The sequence below is a fragment of the Hyperoodon ampullatus genome (assembly GCF_949752795.1).
Source record: "Hyperoodon ampullatus genome assembly, chromosome: X".
NCBI lineage: Eukaryota > Metazoa > Chordata > Mammalia > Artiodactyla > Ziphiidae > Hyperoodon > Hyperoodon ampullatus.
Window position 1 is genome coordinate 130,087,395 of NC_136913.1, and position 21,807 is coordinate 130,109,201.

At 49.9% G+C, this 21,807-nt stretch overlaps 1 protein-coding gene across 1 annotated transcript; it reads left to right on the plus strand.

The window, feature by feature from the left end:
* Window positions 1-14,257: 14,257 nt before the first annotated feature.
* FATE1 (fetal and adult testis expressed 1) lies at window positions 14,258-20,342 on the plus strand (the record flags this gene model as incomplete). Its single annotated transcript, XM_079728141.1, has 5 exons — window positions 14,258-14,334; window positions 15,114-15,118; window positions 15,389-15,506; window positions 19,359-19,437; window positions 20,211-20,342. 5 exons carry the CDS (start codon window positions 14,258-14,260, stop codon window positions 20,340-20,342), a joined length of 411 nt encoding a protein of 136 aa, XP_079584267.1.
* Between the last annotated feature and the right edge of the window lie 1,465 nt (window positions 20,343-21,807).

Below are 21,807 nucleotides of genomic sequence, written 5' to 3' on the forward strand. Positions count from 1 at the left end.
TCCTCAGGCCTCGTTCTTTGAATGTGGCCCTGCCTAGAGGCCACAGATGACTTCTGGAGGCTCCTCTAGTCCTGGGCACTCACCCAGGAACATGCTTCAAACGAGGAGGCTTTGTGTTCTTACCCCAGCGAGGCCACCAGCTTGGACAACACAACCCTGTGGCCGGGGTTTTCCATCCTTACCCCTACCTCACAGGCCTCCTGGAGGCTGACTGAGCTAATGCCTGTGTAGTGCTTGAGACACCAGGAAGCCAGTGCAGTTTGCCCTTAGGAAGATTCTTCTAGAAATATGTAGGTTATAAGGGACCAGTTCTAGCGGAGGCCTTTGTAGGACTCTGAAGTCGAGTCTCAACCTGGGGAGTCAGTCTCCTGCGAGTTGGACTGTTCTGCACCCCTGCTCCCTTTCCCGAGAGCTCCCTGAAGCCAGAGGTGCTGACCAGGTGGCATTCCACCTTTCTTTCCTTCCTCTTTTCCTCCCTCTGGGCCTCCAGCACCGCACTCCTGCCCTTTCTCACAAAGGCATTTTGGGCCTAGAAAGCCCCTGCTTTGTCCATGAGGGATGCTGGGGTCCATCCTATTCAGCCATGTTGGAGGACCCGGGGCAGCCTGAGGCTCCGGGGCCGGTCCCTGCCATCCCAGCCTTTCCTCGGGGGCCGTGACTACGTGTGACCCGGGAGCACGGGAGAGAGCCAGGCATGGGCCCCACTCACCAGAGCCAGAGGGAGGCTGCCCGGGACTGCCTGCTCCCTTTGGCCCCCGCCGAGCCCCTCTCTGCTGAGCTGCTTGCTGTTTGCAGCTGGCTGGAGGTGGGAGTGGGTGGGATGCAGGAGCCCGGCCCGTTGGAGGGCGGCCTGCATCCTGCAGGCGCCGAGCTCTCCGGTTCAGGTGCTTTGCAGCGTTCTTCCACGTGGGGTTGCCACCGTGGTCTCTGGGACGTTTTTCGCAGTATATCATAGAAAAAAAGATTGTACAGTACACCATGGTCATAACTCCTCGCGGTGCACATTTGGCTTTTACGAATGCCCTGTACATATCTTTTCAAACTCTGTCTTTGTATGGATGTTGATTTGATACAACGCTTAATCTGCAGTAGCCACATTTTCATTGTTTTTGGACTTGTGTATGTGTGTGTGTGTGTGTGTGTATACACGTGTGAACGTTGCCTTTTTTCACATGCTTATCTGAAACAATAGCCGGCGTGTGGCTATATTTGTACCAGGAGGGTTCCGGTCTGAAGGGAGGAATGTCACCTCCTAGGGCTAGGCAGCCTGAGGACAGGACCCTGAGTCAGGAAAGCCGAGATTAGGTGTTGGAGCGAGCCCGCCAGAGTTGCCGCCTTCTGCCCTCCTTCACAAAAGGTTTTGGATGAAGATGAAGCAGCTCTATCCTGTGGGCCTCCCCACTGTGGGACCCCCCCACACACGCCCTTTTGGAGCAGCGCCCCCAGCCTTGGCTCCTGTTCTGTGGGTATCAGCAGCTGAAGGAAATCTGAGCACTCCTGGGCCTTTTTGTTCTTTATTTTTATTTTTGGTGGAAAGATGTGTGACTGTTGACTTTGGGAATGGCAGGGCTGGTTATTTAGATAATTTTCACTTAAAAGAAAATAGAAAAGGCTTTGGCAAATTCCTTGGAATGTGACTGTCACATGTCTTCAACCAAAACCTTTTAAAGACTTTTTTCAAACAAGCATCACAATCTTGTCCCTCCCCTGCTACTCCCCATCACTTGGGGGTTTTCAAAACAAAAGCACAACAGGAAGTGGAGTGCACAGGTGCCCAGTGTGTGCAGCCCTGCACAGCTGTGACGCGCCCTGGCTGACGGACACGCAACACTGCGCCGTCTGACCCGGAGGCCAGGGCCCTCCTCTTCTACTTGCGAATCCCACTGCCACTAGTCTGAATTCCTTAGCGTGCTTCGGAAAATAGGAATCTGCCCAATTTGTTGGACTTTGTGTTTTTGGTAGCTTGAAGATGACGGATCCGGGTCAGGAAAGCATCTTTTTGCTAAGGAGTTGGAGCCAGATGTTTCTTCTCTGGCTGGGGGTTGATCTTTTCACAACCAAATGGCATCCCACAAGAAGAACTGAAAACAACACTGCCTCTAGATTGTTCCTTTGTCAGAGAGAGAGAGAGAGAGAGAGAGAGAGAGGGCGGGGGGAGGGAGAGAGGGAGATTATTAAGAGAAACTCTCTTACCTACACTCTCTGTTTCTAGGAGTGTGCGTGTGTGTGCTATGTGTCATGTGTGTGCCCTCACGTTCAAGGCTGAGATGGAGAGCTGGGCAGCCAAGCTGCTGTCTAGGCTGCTTTTCAGCTTGACAGGAACGCAGCTCCATCTCAGGATCGCACCAATTCAGAAACAAGCACATCCTCCCCACTGAACTCTACTCATACTAATCAGTATAATTAGCTAATTTAAAAGTACTTTAATCAGACTGCCTGCAACTATGGTAAAAGCCCATTAATTGGAAGCCCACTAATTCAAAACTTAGAGAAAATCACAACTTACGATAATTCATGGTATCTGCGCTTCTCACTCCGTAGAAATATTCAAGATATTCTTCCCTTCAGTTAGTTTTCAGGGTCATATGTGTAAGAAGAATCTAGTTTAAAATGAGTACCTTTTTCAAATAAGAGGCTCAAGATATTATGGATCCCTTCACCGTGCCTTCGGCAGTTCTCATTTGTCGGGCTCTTCGTGTACAGGACGATCTCGGGTTCTCTCTCTGTACTGTGGGAATGTTGGGTATGGCAGCTTTTCATTCTCCTCCTTTATTTGCTCTATGAATAAAATAGTTTGTGAACTAAACTGCAATTTAAAGTAATATAACTGTATATCTCGCTAAATAGTCTGTAAAGCAGATGTTTCGCTATAAGACCGGCCGCTCCCATCATTCGCCCCCAAATATTCGAATGTATCGAGCTTTTCCTTTCACAGGCTGTGGGCGGTGAGTCTCTCTGGAGCAAGAATTTTCCTGACAAAGATATCCTAACAGCGCAGCACGCCCCCTCGGGCTCAGTGCCTCAACAGTTGTCCCACTGTCCTGAGCTATGTGACCGTTGCCCAGCGCCCGCCCTTCGCCCGCCCCCTGCCCAAGTATTAACACAGATATTCAAGATTGGGACAAATCCCACAGCTGCTTATGCCTCCCAATCTGTCTCCCCTTACGGATGCCACTTTCCCAGGCCTGAACACACCTGCTCCTTCACTCTGTGGTCGTGAATTTGTGACAGTGGAAACCCTGATATGTGCAACTGAGCTTATAGACAAGATTACTGTGAAATGGATTAATTTTGGTACCACTTTAAACTGTGTTCGTAATTCATGTGTTGACCCATGTCAGCTGGGAAATCTGTACATTCAGGAATATGTCAGGATTTCACTGGAGCCTGGGGGCAACACACAAACGTACTTCTGATTTCTTTCTCTCTCTCTCTCCTTTTGTAATTGTTGGGTTTAGCTGTTAAGTTTGTCTCTTTCTGTACCAGAAGATAATGAATAATAATAAATAATAATAAAGAGCAAATGGTATTCATCTGTGTTCTGTCCTCACCCACCTTGGATCCCTGCTGACTCTCACACTTCCATGGGGCATGGATGGTTGTGGGCCACACTTGTTTTTCCAAAAGTCAGGCTGTAGATAAGGAAACAGCCCAAACCAGTTTAGAAGCAGGAAGCAGAGATGTCCTGGGTCCTAAAGTTTGCCCCATACGTGTAAGATGATCTGCTGACCCGTCCCGCTGGGATGAGGTTAGTAAGGTCTGTCACAAATCACGTTAACAAGTTCCCTGTCACCTGATCTCTGGTTACTAATAGACGTGTCCTTTACTAGAAAAGATGTCCTGCTTGGTTTCAGCGCTGGGGGAGGGGTGGAAGGGAGAAATTTCTCTGTGCCCTACATAGGTGGGACATAATACTCAGGTTTTGCCCTGGCTCAGCTTCCTGAATTCTGATGATGGCAGGAGTACAAGACCGTCCAGAGGGCAATGATGCCTTAGCCTCCCCTTGGAGGAAGTGTGGTCTGAGCCCCGAGCACTCCCAGCTGTTGGTGTGGAGTGAGGTATGGCCATGGGAAGTTGCTGGTGAAAGTTGGGCCCACCCCCAGTAATGAAAGTAATCCACCCTTTAATAGGAAAAGTCATGGCAGTGATGAGACAATGGCAGTGAAATTCAGGGCCTCTTTCAAGGATTGAATGTGGAGGCTCAAGGCCAAGAATGACAGCCAGAGGCCTTAGGTTCCATTCTTATCCCAAGCTGGCTTATTGAGTGATGCCAAGCTTCTGGAGATGCTGGAAAGTCAAATGAAGACTCTTCAAGCAGACTCCAGCACACAGATGGGATCATGTTATGAACATAGGTTTTCAACTTCAGGCTCTTTTTGTTAGAAACTAGCACTCTAGGCAGCCACTTAGGGTCCCAGCCTAGTCCATGCAAGGAAGCTAATACATGAGGTCCTGGGAAGGTGGGACCCCTCTTTTCACCCTTTCCCCAGACCCCATCCTGTACCATGGCCACACCCTTACAGCAGCTGGCTTGAGATCTCACAGAATGAAGGGACTGAAGGGCAGTGGAGAGGAGTCACGAGCTGTGCTTGGAAATGATCAAAGCCAGCATTTATTGAGCACTTAGTGTATGCCAGGACCTGTAGATGCATTAACTGAGATGATCCTCTCAATAAACCCGTGACATCTGAGGGGAGCAAGGCCCGAAAGGCATGCCATTCGACCAAGGCCTCCCAGAGAAGAAGTATCGGCCTCATGATGTGAACCCCATTCTGTCCAGATTGTCCCAGCACAGGCCACTCATATGGCATTGCTGGTCTCCTTTGGAGATCACTTTGCTTTTGTTTTCTTGTTGACTGTTCATCCTCCCAGCACACCCCCCGCCGCTTCCTGCCCAACTGTTAATTCCACAAGGGCAGGGACCATGTATAACTGTTCTTTTCTCACCACTTCCTCCCCAGAACTCAGCACAGTGCCTGGCTCACAGTCAGTGTTCAATTAAATAAAATGTGTTGACTGATTTTATTCTCCAGTCATAACCCAAGCTCCTTGTATTAGTTTGCTCGGGGTGCCATAACAAAGGCCTGCAGACTGGATGGCTTAAATGACAGAAATGTATTGTTTCCCATTTCTAGAGGCTGGAAGTCTGAGATCAAGGTGTCGGCAGGGTTGGTTTCTCCTGAGGCCTCTCTCCTTGGCTTGTAGACAGCCGTCTTCTCCCTGTGTCTTCATGTGGTCTTCCCTGTGTACATGTCTGTATCTTAATCTCCTCTTCGTATAAGGACACCAGTCATATTGGATCAGGGACCACCCTATTGACCTCATTTAACCTTAATTACCTCTTTAAAGACCCTACCTCTCAATATAGTTGCATTCTGAGGTACTGGAGGTCAGTATTTCAACGTATGAACTTGTGGAGGGGGGACACAGTTCAGCCCATAACATTCTATTCATGGCAGGGGGAGTCTTTGTTGCCCCTTCTCCCAACCCTGAGCACATCATGCACACTCTGGAAAAGCTTGGGGGTGGACATCATGACTTCTCTGAGATGCTGACAAAGACAGGGGCACCTTGCCATTCTCAAACCGTGCCCCAGAGCAGATTCTTACTTGCCACAGATGGATGGGCCTGGGACAGCTGCTGAAGGTCCCCACAGGGCAGGTGGGGTTGGGAGAGGCAAAGTGGGCTTCAGAATGGTTTTCCCAGGGTCTCTCTGTGGAGAGTGATGGGAGAACCCAAAGTCTGAAGAATAGACAAAATATTTGTGCGCTCCCAAATTTTTTTAATAGACAAAACATGTTGTTTTCATGAATCACAAGCCTAGCAACTTCAGTAACAGTGGCTTTCAACAATTTCTCTGGCGAGCTCAAACTGTGTGATGGATTCAGTTTCACTGGGCTTTATGTGCTATAAAAATAGAGGCTACAGACGCTGGGTAACATCCATATCAGGCTGGTTACACTTAATCACAGAAACACAGTGGGTGGGCTGGTTGATGCCAGCATCCCAGAGTCCTGGGGCTGACCAGGCATAGAGGGAGGAGTGCTGGCAGATCACTGTGTCCCCCAACCTGGGTGTGTCCCTGCTTCCACCCAGGCCATGGGGCTCCGGAAGGGTCCTACCTGTTTGGTGCTCTGGGCCTAGCTTGGTCGGGGAGGCATGAGACAAGCCATAGCCACAGAGCATGTGGAAATTTCTGCTAGGTTGGAGTGGGGGGCTGCCAGAGAAAGCCTTCCTGAAGAAGCCATATCCAATCTAAAGCTTGAAGGATGAGTAGAAATCAGTCAGGCAAAAAGAATAGAAGACAATTAAACCAGGCAGAGGGAGAAAATGTGAAGAGGCCTGGAGGCCAGCAAGGCCATCATGTTTTTAAGACAACAGAAGAAGCCAGGGTAGCAGAAGGGGAAAGTCTTGTGCAAGGTGAGACTGGAAAAGGTAGAGGGAAGTCAGTCCATGTAGGGCTCCCCAGGCCACACTCAGTATTGTAGTCTTTAATGATAGTGGGAGCAAGAGGCCATGACCACGCCTATTATATTGACAACAATCTCTCTGCCTGCTGTATGGAGAACGGGCTCAACAGGATCAAAGAGATAAGGTAGGAGGCTTTGGCAGTCATCCAGGCAAGAGATGGTGATGGGATTGTCTAGGTTGGTGAGAGAGGAGACAGACAGAAGTAAACCACGGAGAAGATGTTTCCTCAAACACCGAATTACATGTTTAAGAGGTTGTATGAGGGTTCTCCAGACACAGAACCCATCTGAGATATATTGATAGATATAGAGATATAAATATATATCTCTATAGATATCTATCTCTATATAGATATAGAGATAGATATAGAAAGAGATTGATGTATTGTAAGGAATCGCCTCAGGCAACTGCAATTATGGAGCCTGGGGAGTCCCAAAATATTCCCTCTGCTAGCTGGAGTCCCAGGAAAGCCAGTGGTGTGAGTTCCAGTTCAAAGGCAGGGGAAGATCAATGTACCAGCTGAGGTAGTCAGAGAGAGGGGCAGAAGAAGCAAATTTCCCCTTCTTCTGCCTTTTGGTTCTATTCATAGCCCTTAATGGATTGTATGACGCCCACTTACATTGGGGAAGGCCATGTGCATTACTCAGTTCACCAATTCAGATGTTGATATCACCCGGAGCACCATCACAGACACATCCAGAAATCATGTTTAGCTAAATATCGGGGCACCCTGTAGTCCAGTCAAATGGACACAAAAGATTAACCATCACAGAAGGAACAGAACCATGCATAGTCACTGACTGGGTTGGGAGGGGGTTGGGAGGAGTCCCACATGACTCTCAGCTTTGGGGGCTCAGACAGTGGGTTAGATGTTGGGGCCATTCTCCACGAAGGTAGAATAGGTTCACTTCCCCTGGAGGAAGAGTAGGCTGCGGGGAGGATATTGAGTGTGTGGTGTGGAGTGTGTCTGAGGGGGAACTAAAGGGGGAGGATTAGGCTGAAGCAGCAGATAGCAGAGTCATTTGTGTTACCACAAAGATGCTAAATGAAGTCTGGGTATGGGCCCAATGGGCCACAAGAGACGTCAGACAGGCCGGGGGAACTCACTGGAGTATAAAGTCCTGGAAAGCGGGGGAGGAGAGGGTTTCTAGCAGAAGAGACAAGACAATGATATGAAATGCATCCAGGAAATCAAGTAAGATGAGTGAGGTGGGTCCATTGGATCGAGATGCTAGGAGGTCATTGGTGACCTTGGCCTGGGGCACTTTCAGTTGAGTAGTAAGCCATATCGAATGAGGAGAGGAATATCTGGGAGGCAAAAGAGTGGAGACAGAGTCTGTGGTGGGGGCAACACTTTCCAGGAGTTGAGAAAGGACATTAGCATGAGTGAGACCAAACCCCATGGGAGGACAGTGGCGTGAGGTAGACCAAACACCATGGGAGGACAGTTGGGGTTTTTTATGTTTGTTAGTTTACCATTCAGGTCATTTTTATTCAACAATTGATGAGTTCCTACCACGAGTCAGGCAGTGCACTAAGTGCAGGGGCAACAGAGAGAGGTGAGCAAAGCCCACAAGGTCTCTACCCTCATGGAACTCCTATCCTAGTGCTGAGAAAGATGTGGCAATGTTTCTGGGCTGAAGAGAGTCACCCTCGTGAGGGGAGTAGCCGAAGGCCCAGGAGGATGCAGAGATAGGTCACTGATAGAACTGAAGCCGGGGCCCAAGCTCGAGGGCCACCAGCTCTGCCAGCAGCGGACAGTTCATCCTTTGAAACGAACAAGCAGGACGGTCTTGAGGACGGTGTGCATATCCCACAGCACCAGCTTCAAGCTCGAACTCTGCTAGGAGCTGAGTGCCTCACATTCCATGGCCCCTTCCCCAAGCCACATTGCCTAGGGCCACACGGCCAGTAAATGAGGAGCCATGGCGGGAGGGGTGGAGGAGAGCAGCCAGACTGCTGGCCCCGTCTTCCAAGAGTGAAGGTCAGGGCAGAGTGGGTCAGGGGCTAGAGGATGTTTGCTGGAACTCTCTTGAGCCATTTCCTCCCTCAGACCTCCTCCTGTTCCCACAAAGACCCTGGGTAGCCTGTCTGAAGACATGGGTTTGCATCTAAGCCCCGCCACTGAACTGGCTAAGTGAACTGGCTCACATCCCGGCCCTCCATGGGCTCCAAATTGTCTATCTGTAAAACGGGGGATACAGGGAAGAGGATCGGCTTCGTGGATGGGAGAGCTTGTCGTTAGTTTACCGGGACTGTTTCTCACTCACCCAGGGTTCTCCTCTCTGTGCCTTCCTCCAGATCAGAGGGGCTGCGGCTGCATGTGCTTTCGAGCAGCTCAGCATCTGCACCTTTACAGCACTTTTTCCACCTCTTCGTTATTGTTGGACATTTTCCTTTGGCCCCCGACTCTCTTGAATTTTACATACACGTCACATTTCAGTCATTGGTTATGGAGACAACTGAAAGCAGATGCAGTGCTCTATGAGGAATCACCTGGCAGGCAAAGCCGAGGACTCTGCAAGGTCAACTTATCCAATCCCATCCCTGGGGAATCAGGAGAGAGGTCCTTCCCCACCCACGACAAGGGTTCCCTGCACCAGACGCACAGTTGACCGATAGGCAAGTGCCTATGCCCTCCGGGTTTCAGAATCTACCGCCAGCTTTGTGTGGAAGGGATTCGTGGACCAACGGAGAGACAGGAAGGAAGAAGGAACAGCGGGGGCAGCAGCTGCTACACCGAGGTGGGGTGGGGTCTGGGGACAGAGGGCAGGTTTCCTGTCATCATGCTTCGCTCTTGGTCCTGCTCTTGCCCCACCTGTGGGGCAGTCCAAAGTTATCCCTCGGGCCATCAGCCAGCAACAATCACCCTAAACTAGGTGGTTGCAGCTCCCCCTGCCTTGTCCAGGCAGCTGCTCTTCACAGGGGGAACCTTTAATAGCGGATCTGAAGGGACCCAGAGCATCTATCTGAGCAGCACAGTTCTGCCGGTAGGCTTGTCAGCCAGATCTGGGGCTGTGTCAATGTCTTTAACTCACTTCTGCTGGAGCTGCTCCCTCCCAGACTGGACCAGAGTTCAGGAGGCGTGACCAGCATTTCCACTCAAAGCACGTAAGACTTTTCTATCAACCTGAGTCCCCTGGGAAGGCAAAGCTCTAGGGAGCACCCACCACACTCCCAGGGAAGCAGAATGTGGCAGGATTAAGGGTAGGACCGCCACAAAACAACCCTCTGCTACTGTCGCCACAGACCCATGGACTTCTGGCCCATCTGTTTCTATCTGCCCTCGAGAGCAGGAGCTCCGCGAGGACGTGGACCTCGTCCCTAGCCCCAGTGCCTGGCACCCAGCAGTCTTGACTCCGGGCGGTCATTCTGGATGAGAGAAGCCCACATGTGGAAAGCGAGGAGCTTCCTGTAGCCTCCTGCTGATGGCCCTGTCCCCAAGGAGGGGTGGGTTCTAAGGGCTCCCCAGGTGGCCCTGCCACTTATTTCCCTCTCTCTGCTCATGAGGTGGCCCTCTTTCCCTAGGCCAGCTATAGTCCCTGACGTTTGCTTGCTGTCCTTCCTGTCTTTTTAAGGAATGGAAGGACAGCTGCCAGGCTCTGTGAGTCCCCCTTCCCTTTCCCCTCTCTCTTGGGGAGGGCCCTGGGGCTCCAGGGATGACCTCAGTACCAGCTGCTTCCAGAAGCAGGAAGCAGAATTGTTTACAGGTTCCTAAGTTTCATTAGCAAGTAGAGAGGAAGCTCCCAGATGCTTGGAAGATCTGGGTTTGCAGCCAAAATCAGGGTCACTTACTGGGGCTTGAGACTAGCTGCCTGAGACTGTGCTGTGAACAGAGCTGGGGGGCAGCAGACCATCGCACCCACTAGCTTTGAAAGGCCTCTTCCATAGAACCCCAACATAAGAAAGTGATAAAAACAGCACTGCAGTGGGTGAAGAGAGGCTGGAATAGCCCTAACACACTTCCCTGAAACCATGAAACAATTGGAAACTAGATTCTAGCCCAATCTTCCATGTGAGATGGGAAACAGCCTCAGAGCAGAGGAAGCAATTTGCCTAAGATGCCCCAGTGTCAGAGGTAGGAGACACTCCCAGGTGTACTGACCCCAGGTCTGGGTTCCCTCTACCTCCCTCTTCTGCTTGCAAGGGAAGTGGGAGCAGGTAGCAGACATGGCTATGAGACCTCAAGCTGGTCAGGAGACTGAGTAGAGTACGTGGCTGTCTGAACAGCTGGGAGAGGCCAGTGGTTGGAAGGTATTGGTGGAGGCAAGTGGTCAGGCAGGCAGACAGGCAGACAGACACAAGACGAGGACAGACAGGCAGACAGGCAGGCAACAGCCCGAGGTGAACACTTGCTCTGTGGGGAGGAGGGGGCTGGATGCCCTCTAGATTTCAACACAAACTTGCATGCAATTAACTGGGTTTGTTTGGTCCCCAGTGAAGGCTCTAAGCTCACGATCACCTTTAGGGAAAAAGATGATATGCTTTCTTTGGAGACGCTTAGCTTGAAGGGAGGGAGAGCTTTCACCCACATCCCTTTCTGTTAATAAAACAGCTCCTATTTTAATAAAGATTGAAGCCCTCCAGCAGACAGTTCAGAGGAAAGAAATACAGAAGATCAATAAACATATGAAAAAATGCTCAGGTTTATTCATAATTAAAGCAATATAAATTAAAACAACATTGAGATAGAGATCATTTTTCACACATCACAATGATGCTTTTTAGAAAGTTTCATAAAATATCTTCTATTGACAAGTCTGTGAAGAAACCAGCACTTTCTTCCCCTTGGTGAGGTCCCCCTTGGTGCAGCCTCTTCAGAGGGGACATTGTCAATATTGGTCAAAATTGTCAGCACACGTACTCTAGAACCCCACAATTCCACCTCTAGGCACCAGCTCTACAAAAACATGTAGACACATGTGCAAAGAGGCATGTCCAGGAATGTTCCCCGCTACATTGTTTATAAAAGCAAAAGGCTCTAGACACCCCAGATGTCCACGAGCACGTGCATAAACAGGGGTGCAGCCGTGCAGCAAAATACTGTACTGTGTTCAAATGACGTGAGGTAGATTTGTTCTGACAAGGGAGATCCCCAAGGCACATTGTTCACTTCAAAAAGTAAGTTTCAGAACAGCACGTACCTCAGATGTATGATCTCATTTATGTAAAACACTGCAAACATATACACACACACATCTAAGCCAGATGTTCTCTGCACCGCTCCACCCCGCTCTCAGAGTCATCTGTCTAACCTCCATGTGGGGAAGATCTTCGGGTTCCCTGGCTCTCTTCTCTGGGAGCCTTCCACTGGGGTTTAGGTCTGTTCAGCCCACCACTCACACTTGGCCATGAACCATCCTCCTGGTCCCCGTAACACTTGCAAGATCACTCTGTACCCACGGTGCTCTAGCTCTTCAGGCCCCTGAGGTTGTCACACCAGACAGTGGGGGATTTGGGGAGTGTTTGTTTGGAGTAAAGGTTTGGGGCGATTTCAGAAGGAAATTATGCTGTTGGAGAGAAAAGTTCAGCATGCAAGAGAGACATGGTAAGGGGCAAGTTCAAAGTCACACAGCAAATTTAGTCTCCCACAGCCCAGCCATCCTTGGTGCCCAATTCAAGAGAGGCAGACAGGCCAAGGTGGTGAAATACCAGGGTTTCTGGGTGGCATTGGGGGCCCTAGGGATTGGGAAGGAAGTCTCCCCACCCTCTCTGCTTGGCTTTAGGTGGTGGGGTCCTTTGCCACCAGGGGTCAGTTCTTCTGCATACACCTGGACCCAGTGACCCAGGGCCCAGGAAGCCCCAACTGGCCAAGGCCAGTTAGTAGTCAGAGGGGAATCTGATCTGAGGTCAATAGTGCAAGGTCATGCCCATACCTATCCAGCTGACTTGAGTGCTCTCACGATCAGCCACCCTGTAGTGGGGGGACTATAAGTTCCATCCATCGTCCAATGGGGAGACTGAGGCCCAAAGACTTGCTCAAGGTAAGTTCAAATCTTGAACTCATGTGGAGGATGGGCAGGGCATAGGGTTGCCAGCTAAAATACAGGGTACCCAGTTAAATGTGAATGTCGGATAAACCATGGATAAATTTTTAGTGTATGTAAGTCCCAAATACTGCATACTTACACTAAAAAATTATTTGTTGTTTATTCGACATTGAAATTCAGTTGGCATCCTATAGTTTTACCTGTTCAGTCTGGCAGCCCTGGCCTGCCAGAGACCCACGGCTCCTGCTTCCCAGGCTCCCAGAGTCCCACAGAGCACACTTCTCTGCTCCTGAGGTGGCCCTCCAGAAAGCTCAGATTTCATTGCAGCTGCTCTCCTGGAGCTGGAGAGGGCTTCTCCCAGGGTCCTCAGGAATGCAGGCAGGGCCTTTGTCAGCTCAGCTCCGGACAGCTTGTTCCCAGAGCTGGACAGGTGGGGCCACGGAGGGGGTCAGGCAGCCCACATCGTGCCACCCTCTCTAAGCGAGCCCGGCCCCTCCCCTTCCTCTCCTTTGCCCCTTTCCTTCCTCCCTTCCTCTTCCCCTCCCCCCTTTCCTCCTCTCCCTCCCACCTGGTCCCAGCTGTGCTTGCTTTCTTTTGCAAATAACCTCCTCTTCCCCAGGGGCTCTGGGGCTGTTCCCAAGAGCTGAGGGTTCACCTTTGGAGCTTGTATGAGTCGGGGTTCTCCAGAGAAATGGAACCAATAGGATGTATGTGTACGTATATAAATGTGCATATATATGTGCGTGTGTAGAGAAAAATTTATTTTAAGAAATTGGCTCATACCACTGTGGGGCTAGCAAGGCCAAAATTTGCAGGGCAGTTCAGCAGGTTGGAATCTTAGGGAGGGGTTGATGTTGCAGTCTTGAGCAGAATTTCTTCTCTGGGAAACCGCAGTCTTTGCTCTTAATGCCTTCAACTGATTGGAAGAGGCCCACCCACATTATCAAGGATTCATAATGTCCTTTACTTAAAGTCCACCAATTGTAGATATTAACAACAGCTACAAAATGCCTTGATAACAACACCTAGACTAGTGCTTGATGGAATAACTGGGGGCCTTAGGCTAGCCAAGTGGACACATAAGCCTGACCCTCACAGAGGTTTAATCAGTAGGGAAGCTGAGGGAGAATTTGAACTTAGACCAGGGCGGGCAGGGCTGGGGACACTTGGGGCTTCGGTGGCTGTAGGCAGGTCCTTCTTCTCCTGCCCGTCCCTACTTTGGTTCTCATGGCTCTTGTCCAGGCTGACCCAGGGCATGGAAAAGCCATGTCCCTTGTCTGGGAACTCTGGATTGGGGAAGGCGGGGGATGCTCTGCAGAGGGTGCTTTCTTAAGGGTGCTGTGGCCTGGATTATTAGCTAGAGCTGGGCTTGCAGAAGCCATGATGGGATCTAACCCTGCTTTGGCCACTGACTGACTCTGGAGTCCTGTGCTAGTCTGCCTCTATCTAGAAATGATGTCGGGTGGAGCCTACTTGCCCCCCAGTGGGGTCAAATCAGATGACCCGAGAGCCAGGGCAGTTCTCACAGGCAAAGGTTCTGAGCCTTGTCACTTCTCCTAAGTTGCTTACAGAGTAGCAGGGGAGAAGGCCTCGAACCCAGCCAGCAAGATACAGCAGGAACAGAAGGTGCTGGGTCCAAGGCTTAAGCCCAGAGAGGGAGTCTGGCTCCACCCCCATGTCCAGGTGTATCTTCCTTGAGCTCCTACCCCTCAAAGAGCTGATTTGCCAAGTGTATCCTCTGTGCCCTGCTCCCTGTGCATTCTTGGCCACAGCTTACAAGTGAACAACTGGTTATGATGGCAGGAGGACCCTCTAACATCAAAGAAGACATAGAAATGTCCATGGCTGAAGAGCTGGTTCCTGGAAGCCAAGGGTATAACTAAGAGCACGTGATCCCAGCAGGTGAGGATCCCCTGTAATGTCCCTTTCCTTGGGTGTCTGCACCTGTGCATGTGTGTTGGAAAACGTGTGGGTGTGGCTAGGCAGACACTCATATATGCATGTGTGTGTGTTTGCATGTATGTGTGATACATGTGTGTGTCTGTGCCTTGGTGTGCCTACACATATATTTGTGGTTTGAGTGACAGGCGAGTTGGGGGGAAAGGGATTGATGATGTGAGCATTTTGTAGCCTGTGATGGAGGAGGTTGTGACCAACATCCCCCCCAGCATCCAAGCTACCAGTGTGTCTATTGCAAAACATTCAGAAAGCTCAATTTATAAGATCAATCAAATCAACTCTCTCTCCTAACCCTCCAAAGCCTTCTTCTGCCCTTTAGAGTAAAATCCAAACTCCTTACGATGATCTACAAGATCCAAACAAGGTCATCTCCTCAATATACTTCCCGCTGTGGCATGCTGACCCACTCCACTGTGCCTTTATGCCTGTCCTTATAACACCGCAAGAGTATTTCTTCTTCACAGCCTTTGTGCAATGTCTTCCCTCTGCCTGGAATGCTCTTTCCCCAGATTTTCCATGGCCGGACTCCTTTTCAGGTCTCTGCCTCAATATTGTTTCTGACTTTTCTAGAAATAATCCCTTCCTTCTGTCTTGTTATCCTGTTTTTATTGCTTTGGCAGCATGTACGTCTTGATCTGAATCTACACTGGTGGACTATTTTCTGCCCCCCTCCCCCATTCTCTCTACACACAGAGATGGTCAGTTTCTTGATTGCTGCCATCTTGTCTCTTGGCCATTGCTGGCTTCTTAATAACCTAGCCCAGATATTGACACTCAATAAATATTTGCTACATTTTGAATAGACGAAGAAACTGAGACCTGGGATTAGCCAATAGACATCAGTGAATGGGTGTCGAGTGATTCCTAAGAAGTTGGGAGACCCTATCCTTTTTCTGGTGTGTTCTGTGCCCATGAAGCCTTGGTATAGCCTCTATGGGTGTTCCTGGGTCCTCTGTTCTTCACCCTAGAAATGAAGGAGCATGGATCCCAGTCCCTGGGTGTTTCTCAGTGGCAACAGAAGTTGGATCTAAAGGCTGCTGGCTCTGCTGCGGTTTGGAATATGGCTGCAACCTGGTCCAAGAAAGTGTACTGTATGGGGCCCTTTAAACTTGGTGGCTGCGTTGGGTTTGGGAGTACCAGCTCTAGTCTGAAGGTAGTAAGTCGAGCAGGGCCAGATGTTGACTTTGGGGGAAGGACGAAGCTCCTGTGTACTAGGCAGGCAAACGAGGACAGCAAGGTCCAGCAAGAGGTCAGGGCCATTATTTATTTGGCTGGCAGTTCAACCTAGAGCCCAGAATGCCTGAAGCACACATTGCTTGGGGAGTACATATATACTTTACTGTACAAAAGTCCAGGGTGTGTGAAATGACACTTTCTTTTATTAATAAATGAATAAATGTATCTGTTTATATATGTACATCTATATATGTATATTTTCTCTATATATCTATATTTTATATCTATTTATATATATAATTATTTACTTCTACATAAAATATATAAAAATAATTATATATAACTATATATAAATATGTAAATCTAGATATACATATAAATATATCTATATTTATATCTTAGGGCTTGGACAAGGGTAAGGCAAGTGAAATTCATATGCTCCCTGGTTATTAGGAAATCCAGTCAATTGAATCTGAGTATATTGTGGCCAATCCTTTAAGCTACATTCAATTTGAGTGAGGGAATGTTCCTGAAAAAATGGTGGCTATACTGTTGCAAAGGATACTGGGAAAAGGCAGCCATTTTGGAGAAGATGAAGACCTGACTGTTCTAGAGAATCACATGAGCCCCTGAGTTCCGTCCTTCTGTAGCCTATCCTTTCAGCTACGTTCGATTTGGGTGAGGGAAAGTTGTAGAAACATGGTGGCTATACTGTTGGAAAGGTTACCGGGAAAAGGCAACCGGGTTGAAAAGGAGGGAGAACTGATGTTCTAGAAAGTCACCTGACTTCCATTGTTCTGTAATGAATCTTTTAAGTTACACTCACCATCTGAAGAAATGTTCTAGAGAAAATGGTGGCCCTGTTGTTGCATAAAATACTGTGGAAAGGCAGGCATCTTGGGGAGGAAGGAGACATGACTGTTCTAGGAAACTACTTGAGTCTGGTAGTTCTGTGGCTGATTCTGTTAGCTACATTCACCTTGGATGAGGGCAAGTTGCAGAAACATGGTTGTTATACTGTTGCAAAGGTTACTGGGGAAAGGCAACCCCACCTGAGAGGAGGGAGAACTGACTGTTCTAGGGAGTGTTACAATAAATGGTGATATTATTCCACCCCCAATGAATAAAGAGAAAGAGAGCTCCCAGGTCACAGAGCTCCTGGGAATGAAAATAAGCCAGAAATATTGAACTGGATTCATGTGTCCTAAGGCTGAACTCAAATCTAGATGCTCCAGCAGGTCAGGTTCATGCCCTGACACTGACATGGGAGGTGGAGGTGCTAGGGGTATTTAATTAACCTCTGGATTAATTAAAGTTACCTCTTAGGACCACAGGAGTACACCTTTAAAAACTAGAGTCCTTAAATTGAATTTAGAAATTAAATTTAGACATTTAGAGTTAAATTTCTCAATTCTACTTATTTACTCATTATTTATTTTTCAGTAAAAAAGTTAATGGAACTCTTACTGCCTCTGAGAGAACCACAATCTGAAAGAGCAAAAAATTCATAACACTGTTCTGTTCATTGGGGGTAAAAAATGTAGTGTGCCTTAAAAAGTGTATGAAGACAAAAATAACAGTTTTGGAAATAATTAACAGAGGGAAGCTGGGACTTGCTGCAGTTCATAGATTTTCCCAATCTCCATCAAATGTAAATAAAAATCCAATGTTTTACAGTGTATATAATTCTAAGTAGAGGGTTTCTAACATTAAAAGCAAAAGAGTAAAAAGGCAACTCTTTTTGGACAGTTAGACCTGTCATCTGATGGATGGTCATAAGTTATCATTGAGCTTACAGATATTGTTAAATTAATTCTTATGATATTGATGTGTTAGAATATGTTATCTCAAACAAACAAACGAACAAGCACACCCCAGTCACTGATCCTTATTTTGCCTTCAACTCTCTCAAAACGCTTTTTCTCCTTCTGATCCCAAGATATCGGAAAATCAAGGGGATAGTGTGGAAATTGTTCTAGGAGAAAACTCTCCATCTAATTCCCCGTTATAGTCCTGGAGTCTTGTTGACATGCACTGTCCTTTTAATGCTATTTTTGAGGTATCTTAGGAAGAAGAAGAAGAAGAGGGAGAAGAAGGAGAAGAAGGAGGAGGAGAAGAAGAGGAGGGGGAAGAAGAAAATAAAATACTATGGCTGTGAAGTACTACTGTTCACACACACACACAAAATCACACCAATATCTGTGTGCACTTTTGAGAAAAAGAAATGTTGTCCTATCACAACAAATGGAGTGTGGTGGCAAAGTTCTTATGAGAATCCTTTAGACAGAAGATGTTCCACCTTGCACTTTAACATTTTCTAAGGAACAGAGGAGGGCTGCTGGTCTTTCTCAGGTGACAGGTAAGCCTTAGTTGTCTATTTCCTTCTAAGAATGAGGCAAATAGAAGAGGCAGCCCAGAAGGCTGAGTCTGGGTGAGGCCTGTCAGATGGCAGGTTCTGCTTTGGCTGTCCTGCCTGGTATCCTTAAGCACTGAGATTCAGAGGGTCCTACTTTGAGGTACCATCACCTCCGCTTTCCCACTCATTTAGTTCAGGTTTGGGCTTGAGGGTAAGTCCCTGGCTGCCTACGAGATGGGATGAGAGCAGTGGGTGACTGTTCCATGTCCAGACCTTCAGTTAGTGCTCCTGTTTTCTACCTCAGTCCTCCTCCACCCTAGTGGTCCTGCAGACTCCAGGTCTGGGTCCTCTCGGAGGGCTGCCGGGAAGGGAGCTCCCTCTCAGCTGCTCCCCATTTGCTTCCAAGAACCACGAGCCCAGCAGAGGCCTGCCTTGCTGGGTTTCTTTATCGGCACTTTCTGAATTCTACAATCTTGTTGAGCGCTTTCATTCTTCATTGCCTCTCCTGTTATCTTGTTTCTTATGGGTTTATACTATTTTCCTGTCTTTGCTGTCACTTTAATGGAGTCTTAGGTGGACGCAGTGTCAAAAAGGAGAGGCATGTTAGTGTCATGGTTAAGAGCACAACCCCTGGAGTGAAACGTCCTGGGTTCAATGACTGCTCTGCTACTTACCAGCAGTGTGACTTGGGCAAGTTATTTGCCCTCTGCGTCTCAGTTTTCCTCTTTCAAAATGAAGTGATAGCGATACCCCTTTCGAACGGTCTTGATGACGATTTAATGACTTGGTATTGGCAAGTGCTTAGAGGATGGTCCCTGGCATGTGGTGAGTGTGTGTTAAACAAGCAGCTGGTGAAATAGTTCCTCCTGCCCTGGAATCCTAGAGCTGAGATTTGAACCCAGGCAGGTCGGGCATATTCTGCTCCTCTGGCCCACACTGGCTCTTCAGGGCATGAGACCCCTCTGACCCCAGAGCTCTGGGCCAGAGACCCGCTCCCCCAGTCCCAGGAGTCATTAGCAGATGGATTAAAACGAAGGCTGAGGGAATGACTGGGCTCACCCTGGTTTCCCAGTAGCCAGGGTTCTCTCCTGAGCTCCGGTGCTTCCTGTGTGCCCCTGGGAACTGTGGTCACCTCACTAGGCCTTAATTCCCTTGGTTCTGAAAGTGAGGATTTCCTCTCCCCTTCAGTGCTTGCTCAGACTCAGCCAATGTCTGCATGTCACAGTGCTGGCAGAGGACCACTACCCGGGAAGGGAAGGACTGCAGGCCGACAAGACTCACTGTCCAGAGAAGCTGGACGCTGTCCCCACCTTACCCGCCTGCCTTCATGGCCCTCCTGTGCAGCCTGGCAGGCCTGGCCTGGGACCACCAGAAGCTCTGAGTCTCTGTCTTTTCTTCCTTCCCAGCATCTCGGAGGCAGATATGGTCGCTGAGATTGGCCTGGAAGAACTAAAGGGACTGGAGGTGGAGGTCATGAGAAGACAGGCGAGTGTCCAGGACCCACTTGGAGGGTGGAGGCAGAATCATGGTGTCTTGGGGTGGCTGGGGCCACCCACCTTGAGGATGCGCAGCCTCTCCAATCATCTTATCCTCTAGCACTGGAGGTGAAGTCGGGCTCGCCTCCCCTTCCTCGCAGCCGTCTTGGCTCGTGTCCTATTTTGACGCCCGGCCTCAACCTTGTCTCTCTCCCTGAGATGCAGGAAGGGAGAAGGGGAGGAGAAAAGGAGGAGGAAGAGGGAACGTCAGAGGATAGGAGAAGTCTATGCAGAGAGAACAGGCCAAGAGGTCTGAGTGAGGGCTCGCCTTCATTCACACAAAGTCCAGGTCTCCTCAGGAAGAGTCCCCAGCAGGCATGGGTGTGGCCATGGAGGGGCATCTTCCCTGGTGGCCCTCTCTGGGCCCTGCGTGTCACCCCATCCTGGGGCCCTCCCTCTGGCGCTGCTGTCCCCACACCTTTCCCGGCTCTCCCCGGCACAGCTGGGACGGGCTGGCTTCTTCCAGACAACGGGAAGGACACCAAGGTCGGGGCAAGGCAGCTGGGCCTGAAAACACAGGCAGCCCAGCCCCCGGGTCCGTCTGGGCCCATCCCAAGCCCCTGGTCTCAGCTGCTCTGCTTTCTTCTTGCCCAGAGACACTTTGGCCTCCCAAAGGGCAGCAGAGGCCCTTCCTGTGTTAACGTCCTACTTTCCCCCCCACTGGTGTGCCGTGGGCCTCCCCAGAAGAGACTTGCCCACCAGCCGGCTCCAGTCTCTCTGCAGCTGCACATGATCACTGGGCATCTGCGCGCTGTGGAGGACCAGGGTGCCACCTGGTGCCACAGGGAAGCCGTGTTCTTCACCATGCTGTTGTCTACCTGCATCGCCAACCTCTGGCTGTGGATGCGCCAGTGATGCCGACCCGCCGTGCAGCTGGAGCCCTTCCCTCCTCCCCTTCTTCTCTTCTCTCCCTCGGCCACCCCTGCCCATCCTCCTTCCAACTCTCAGCAGCCATCAGCAGCATGAGGGCCATTTCCCAACTCTGCCTGAGGGAAGCCCTAGCTGCTGGAAGGTGGAGGAAGTGTGGAATTCCAAAGGCCTGAATGGGCTGGCATGCAGCCCCTTTGGAGGGCGAGGAGGGTGGCTTCCTGTCCCCACAGTAACACCAGGGATAGGTAGTTCCTGCTTGCCTGTCAGGGCTCCATGGTGACCATCTTAGAGCTAGACCTTGCCTCCGGGCCCTCAGCGTCCCTTCTGTTCCATCCTCGGCATGGGCTTGGCTGTGTCTTCCCTGTTTTCTTCAATGTTGTGTGCAGGGCTTTGCGCAGAGAATGTTCTCAATAAAAGTTCAGTGATAGCAGCAAACACTGGTGGCTGAGCTTCTTGCATCCGGGACTCATGTGGGGACAGCCCCTCTAGACAATGACCTTGGTTCCCTCTTCCCAGCCCCCTCCTCCCTCCCCATCACCAGACCAGTCGGGGGCCTCCTTAGGGGCAGGGTTTGGCAAGGTCCTTCCTGTGTGGCTTCCACCAGCGACAGCTTATGGGGAAGCGGTTCTGCAGCAGTAGCTTGTCCTGGTCGCGTGTTACAGGAACTCAGTCAGAGGAATCTCCTGGACAGGAACAGAGACTTTTCCATTTGTTCGGGAGGAAATTGAATCCCAGAGAGGGGAAACATGGCCCCGGGGTCATCTAGCAAGACCGAGACAGGGTTGGGTCTAGGATGGGGTCTCCTGAACCCATCTAGGGTCTAGGGCTCAGCCTGCCTCCTACAGACTGGTCGGGGACCAGCCCCGACTCGGCTCTGGAGGCTGGATGGGAGGCCACACAGAGGGCCTTTGAACCCTCCTCCCCTGTGTCCACAGCCCTTTAACATTCACCTCATACAGGGCAGATTGCTGAGTAGGGCAGTGGGACTTGGCCTAAGAGGGCAGGAGTGTCACTGCTTGGGGCCTGGCCTCAGGGCAAATGTACTGGGCTGCAGGAGGCCTTCAGAAGAGCTGCTGCTCTTTCCCTGGGACCAAAGGATAAACACACATTTCTCAGGGGCAAGGACCTAGATCATTACATTGTCATTGGCTTTAGTGGCTAAACGGACCTTACCCAAGCCCCCAAGTGTCTGTCAAGGCTTCTCCATCTATAAAGGTGAGAGAGAGTGTTAGTTACTAGATATAAAATAAACATGACCCTCTGTGTGTGTGTGAGAGAGAGAGAGAGAGAGAGAGAGAGAGAACACAAGTGAGGAGCGATGGTGAGAGGGAGAGAGACTTGAGCCCTTGAGCCTGCTCTGCCCCTGGCCCACTCCTCTCTGGCCCTCAGTGGGCTCCACACCATGAGGGAGTTCCTGAGCCTCCGGGGCCTGTGGTACTTCTGACAGCAG